The 6,099-nt window shown below is 37.9% G+C and overlaps 1 protein-coding gene across 1 annotated transcript; it reads right to left on the minus strand.

Moving 5' to 3' along the window:
- Window positions 1-211: 211 nt before the first annotated feature.
- On the minus strand, window positions 212-4,458 carry LOC149815227 (ABC transporter G family member 39-like). The gene is made up of 7 exons (XM_089990500.1): window positions 4,453-4,458; window positions 1,590-1,723; window positions 1,353-1,424; window positions 940-1,111; window positions 836-852; window positions 572-677; window positions 212-487 (listed from the first exon to the last, which is right to left on the minus strand). The coding sequence occupies exons 1-7, from the start codon at window positions 4,456-4,458 to the stop codon at window positions 212-214; spliced, it is 783 nt and encodes a 260-aa protein (XP_089846626.1).
- Between the last annotated feature and the right edge of the window lie 1,641 nt (window positions 4,459-6,099).

Below are 6,099 nucleotides of genomic sequence, written 5' to 3' on the forward strand. Positions count from 1 at the left end.
CAAAAAGCATCATGCAATCTCCAAACTGCGATAAAGTATATTTGCAGTAGGAAGTCACTATACAAATCAATGTCAACAAAAGGGATAGAATTTACTCCTACAGTTGCTGATATAACTAGATATGATCTCCTTCAGCCCACTACCTCTTCTTCGATTACTGAATCAATCCATCTCACAATTATTTCAAATTGATTCAATATTCCAAGGGCTGTTATCTTCTATCAAAGTTGAAAACCTTAACTGAGAAGGCAAAGACAAATGCAAACGGCAAGGAGAATCCTACAACCACTACTGACACCACACCCAAGAAGTCATGACGAAACCCAAAATGAGACCTTATGAATTCCTCCACTGTCATGGTGGTGGTTGTGGAGGTGAGCACTTCTAGATTAGTCTTTACATCACCAAACTGTGAAGCGACTAGCCCATACAAGGTCCAGGCAATAGGGCATGCCCAATAGTACCATCTCCACCACACTGGCATTGACTGAAAAGCATAGAACAGGTAATTTAACAACACCATTCTGAAAAATATCTAACAGAATAAACAGAGGTGCAGATGATCACATACCGGATGTGGGATGAGGAAGCCAGAAAAAAAGTTCCAAATTGCATAAAATGCAGAAGACACAATGGATGCGATGTGATGATTAGGAGTCATTGCAACTGCCATCATCCTATAGTAGGTGAAATACAGGAGTGTGAAGAACATGAAGAATAGGTACCAGAAAAACTTGGCAGCAGTCCATTCAAATCCTATCATTGCATATACTATAACCCCTAGACCAGACTTTGAGCGAAAACATATGGTATTTCAATAACAGCCTGCAAATACATTCCAATGTTTATTAGCTGTGGAAATACAGAGACAATATGTACTTATTGTTAGTAAATATGACTAATATAGGGAGTCTTATGAATTAAAAGACAGCAGTTTACCCGTGCAAAAGCATATGGCAGTGCTGAAAACATTTCAGCAGCCCTCTCCCTATAGAAGACAGTTCTTTCAATGGCTACAACTGGTTGAACAGATGATCCATTGTTTATACCAATGAATAGAACGGTGGTATACATCGAGCCCATCACGTTGATCAGATCCTGCTGCCTACTCCTGTGAAGAATACAAAAATCAGATATATATACTCTAGTTTAAGAACTTTATTACATGAAATACATTGAATCAATTTCGTAATACCTTTTCATGCCAAGGTCCCAAAATATAGCCCCAAACATCAAGGCTATGATGGTTGTGAAGAAGAACCGTATAGCTGTGTATGGAGGGTTACGCCAGTAAGACCAGTGTTGTTTCCAGAGGCATGCTAAACACTGAGTGATGAAGGACCGCTGAGTACTTTGTTGGGAAGTAGAGATCTTTAGAACCAGGTGGAGGTGAACTCAGTTCATTTATCAGTGCTCTGTTTTTCCTGCAGAAATCAGAATATGAAATTTTATGGATGTTTTGTACAAGGCATATGCTTAAATCATGAACATAACACCTTATGTTACTTCCAACTTGACTATTCTAATTCACAGTGAACTAATCCATGTCATAGACAGACATAATACGAAGCATATAAGAGTATACTCACTGATACAGATTAGAGTTTCTGTATATCTCAGCAAAGTCTACACCAAGAATGTTTTCTTGTGCTTCTGTTGTCACTTCCAGCATCCATGTTGCTGGATTGTACCTTTCTTTTATCTTGCTAACTCCATCAATTCCCTAGAAGAAACCACAACTTGATTTATCTTTGGCACAAAGAAGAAGGAACAAATTTTGAGCACTAAATTAGTATGCCTCACCTCAAAGTATTCAATTAGGTGACATGAATGCTGGCCCAATGGACCTATATATATTTCCTCTCCACCTCGCTTCATTAGGAATAGCTGAAATTCACGAGAAGTTACTTCAAGTAGGGAAGAGGGTCGGCCTCCAAGAACTCACAACTAATATGCAACTACTTGCATGTGCGCAGTTTGGCTAATTTCTAAACATAATGATTTCATATCATTGTTAACAAGGCATGCATTGTCCATTGATAAAAGTTATGCACTTTTATGCATCTACAGAGATGTATGACTGTCTTACCTCATCAAATGCTTCAAATATGTCGATACTGGGTTGATGGTCAGTCAATAGAGGTGACTTTTTATGTTGCCATTAAAGAGTTGCCGCTAATGACCTTCATCTTTATAGTGTAATATTAAAATATTAATTTTAATATATTTTTATATTTATTAAGAATAGCAGATTCAAGTCAGTATCAATTTTCTGGCCATACGATAGGCAATTCAGGCCCATACGCACAGATAATGACAACACTGCTCAAAAGCAAGGAGTGTTGCCTGAGTTTGTATTCCCATACATACAGAACAAAGCAATATACAGTAGCTTTTAGCACTTGTAAAGCTGCTTTTAACAGCACCACTTCAAAAGAGTGAAATCGGACTTATGATTAGGAATCTCATCAATACACAACTTTTAAAAGTGGCTACAAATATCTCTCTATGCATGTCTTTTTTTAGGCTCTTCGCCATTTTATCATTATTAAAACGCAAAGTTGGTCAGCTCGAACTAGATAACTGGAGAGATACGTTGCACGGACACAGCTGAAGGATCCTTTCTTGGAATTCTACTTGATGATTAAGTAGGGCTGCTCATATCCGTGATACTCAAGAAGCCAGTATTGCTAGTACTTTCTTGCTCGAGGGGGCCATACGCTTGTACTTTGACCGATCAAATCACACTTTAACCTTAACTTCTTTCCTTTTGCCAGTTTCACTGATGAAAACAGAAATTGACAAATGAGGCATATTTGAAAGCCAGAAAGACGTAGGAAAAGTGATGTAAAATAATAATAAAAAAAATCATACTAATTTTTGGACTTTTTCAAATGAGAGAGACTTTTTAGTTGAGCGAATTTTATAAAAAGTACACATTTTGATAGAAAAACATTGTTCCATGAGAGAGGGGGGAGGAATGTTTTATACTAAAAGAAAATTTATTTTTACACTTCCCACCACCACCCTCCTTTCTCTCATTTTTTTAGAACTTTCTCACTTTTTTTCTCATGCTACACAAACAAGCAGAAAAACTTTTTTTTCATAAAAGTTATCGTATCAAAAACTCTCATAAGCAAAACTTTCTTTTCCACAGAGAGTTTCTCTCTTCCAAACATGCCCTTGGGGAAGGATAGACCTTCCAAAAAAAAAGTACTCATATATAGGAAAAGTCTAGATAGGCTTAATTGAACCAGGGTCATTAAACTTTAAAAAAGTACTCACAAAGAGAGACTATATATATATATATATATATATATATATATATATATATAGAGAGAGAGAGAGAGAGAGAGAGCCCACCTACCTGTCCACTTCAAAATATTTATATGTAGATGTATTTTTTGACAAATCTGACTATACAAATGTGATCTCTATGGTTGAAAACTTATAAATAGACTCTTTTTTTATGTTTAAATAAGATTTTACATTAATCTAAAAATCAATGGTGCTTAAATTTTTTTTTAAAAAAAATTATTATAAAGTTTTACCTACACATCAAAAAGGTTTGATCCAAGAATCTATTTGTAGGATTTTGACCATGCATATCACATCCTCATAGTCAGGTTTGCCCAAAAATACATCCACTTGCAAATTTTAAAAGGAACAAATAAGTGGACCATCTCTTTTATATATATATATATAGAGAGAGAGAGAGAGAGATTGGTAGTTGCTCATATGTTAGGTGCTAAATGATATGTGCTAAATGGGTTTTTCTACCCTTTCGGTATTTTTTTTGCAGTTTTGATCCTGTAAATGTGTTCGGCATGGTCAATGGTCAATTTATGAGGAATCTACACCTGGATCATGTGTTTTTGATGAAAAAAAAAATGATATTTAGGTCCTCAAAAAATTACAAAGATTTTGGACCGTTGATTTTTTTATCCTTATAAAAATTCACGCTTGTGTCGGACGCTTGAAGCGCTGATCTTTATAAAATCAAGTACATGAATCACATTTGTACAGTCAGAATTTATAAATAAAATGAAAAAGACAAAAAAACCCATTTAGTATGCTCGGCTAGCACCTAACGCGTGAGCCACTACCAATCATTCTATATAAATTCAAATTGAATAATAATTTATAATATATAATCAATATACACACTAACAAAAAAAAGAAACAAAGTCTGCTTTGAAGGTGCCTGTGGGAAATCTTATCAAGCTTTCATGTTGAGCATGAAAAACTGTTGATTTGTTTGTTTGTTTTTTAACTTTTGACTGTTGGTTTTCGAGCTCTGCCTCAGTCGACTTTGTGACATAGGCTTGGGATTATTTGACGTTGGCTATAACAAATTGGTGATAATCAAGGATTCAAGGCCTTAGTTGCCACTAGGGATGGCAGTGGGCCGGGGCCAAGGTCTCCACCCCCACCCCGCCTCAAGATTACAACCTCCATCCCCGTCTCCATCCCCAGCAGGGATGAATGTTAACCTCCACCCCCGCCTTCATTCCCGTTTCATGTCCTCCATCCCCGGTTCAAACGAGGATGAGTCGGGGCGGGGATCCTGACAAGGACGGGGCGGGGCGGGGAAAAGTGTACGTTCATCCCCGCCTCCATCCCCCCGAACGGGGATGGATTTTAACTTTGTGTTCGGGGATGGATTTTAACTTTCGTCCCCGCCTTTATCCCCGTTTCATACCCTTCATCCCCAGTCCAAACAGGGCGAGGCAGGGCAGGGCCCCATTTTCCCCCGGTCCACTGCCATCCCTAGTTGCCACTTATGTGATTATCCTTTGAATTGTCTGATAACAGTTGACAATGACATGAGCCTGCAAAACCTGTTTCAACCTACCCGGCAAGGGGGTGGGCCCATTAAGTAACTCGGTTCTCTAAGAGACTTCATATGTCTAATGATAATCAGGCTTTTAAGTGCCAAGTGCAAGCTACCTCCTTATTATAGTTGGCAATTAATGCTAACTAAAGGCCAAATGCACAAAATTGTCCGTTCGATCACTCTCTATTTGGGCAAGCTGGGGTTAAGCAGACCCCTACCAGGGATATGAACTCTTGCAACGTCCCAACACAAGGAGACTTGCACTAGCTGCTTCCACCAAGCAAGTGGAGCCCCTGTTGTGAGAAAGCGCTCTCAGTTTCGTGGGTCTCCAAAACCCAAAGTCGTAGGTTCAAATCCTACATAGCGTGATTCCACTTTGTAACGAATTACATTAACTTGAATTTGAATTGCAAACATCAATCAAATTTGACCTATTGCTGATCAAGGATAGGAGGTCAATGACAAGAAAAAAGAAATCTTACTCAATCAAAAGTCCAACTGATCACCGTGTGTCTGTATTTTAAATATGCAGTTACAAACAATCCTAGTAAAGTAATAGGAATTAGACCTAACACTATTTTAAATAAAAAAAATTTCAATCATTTTGATTTGTTGCTTGAAAGGGGAGAAAAAGAAATCTATAATCTTAATAGTAATTTGCATCACCCAATAATCTCAACGTTCAAGAATTAGCAACTGATGCTGAAAGTAAAAACTATAAAATACCTGAAATCTCACACAAATCTGAATTTTAAAATTCTCATTTTGCTGATTGTTCATTCAATTTTATTTCAAATAAGTTGTATCTTGCTCAGACTAATGAATAGAGCTGGGGTTATAGTTGAAGAAGTCACTACAAAAACAGAAAAAACTAGCTATCGTATACTCAACCTTTTTCATGATACCATCTTATGCCACTTCTTTCGCGGGGAAACTAGTCGTTTCGTGTGAAGATAGACCAGCTTATTATGACCAGAGGGGCTCTGCTTGTCTGGCAGTAGCAATTAATGCATGTCACCTTGGGACGTTGCAAGTTCAAATCCCAATGATATACTGGTAGAGTCTGCCTAACGAGAGGGTTGTGTATGTTCGCCCCCGATGATTCACTGAATCCCACGTCCGTGTTCGGGGGATCGAATGAGCGCCACGTATTCATGCACATGGGGCTCGTATTCCCGTGTATGTTGACATAACTTTGCATCGGACTCTGGTGCTGTTGCAAAGACTTAATCACCCTTACTTTCTTTTCTTGCCCTGAAATG

Source organism: Nuphar pumila, chromosome 15 (genome assembly GCF_984573655.1).
Source record: "Nuphar pumila chromosome 15, dmNupPumi1.hap1.1, whole genome shotgun sequence".
Classification (NCBI taxonomy): domain Eukaryota; kingdom Viridiplantae; phylum Streptophyta; class Magnoliopsida; order Nymphaeales; family Nymphaeaceae; genus Nuphar; species Nuphar pumila.

Coding starts and splice junctions, on each gene's coding strand:
- LOC149815227 (XM_089990500.1), bottom strand. Junction 1,425..1,589: donor AGAAACTCTAATCTGTATCA/GTGAGTATACTC, acceptor TGATTTCTGCAG/GAAAAACAGAGCACTGATAA. Junction 1,112..1,352: donor GATCTCTACTTCCCAACAAA/GTACTCAGCGGT, acceptor TATTCTTCACAG/GAGTAGGCAGCAGGATCTGA.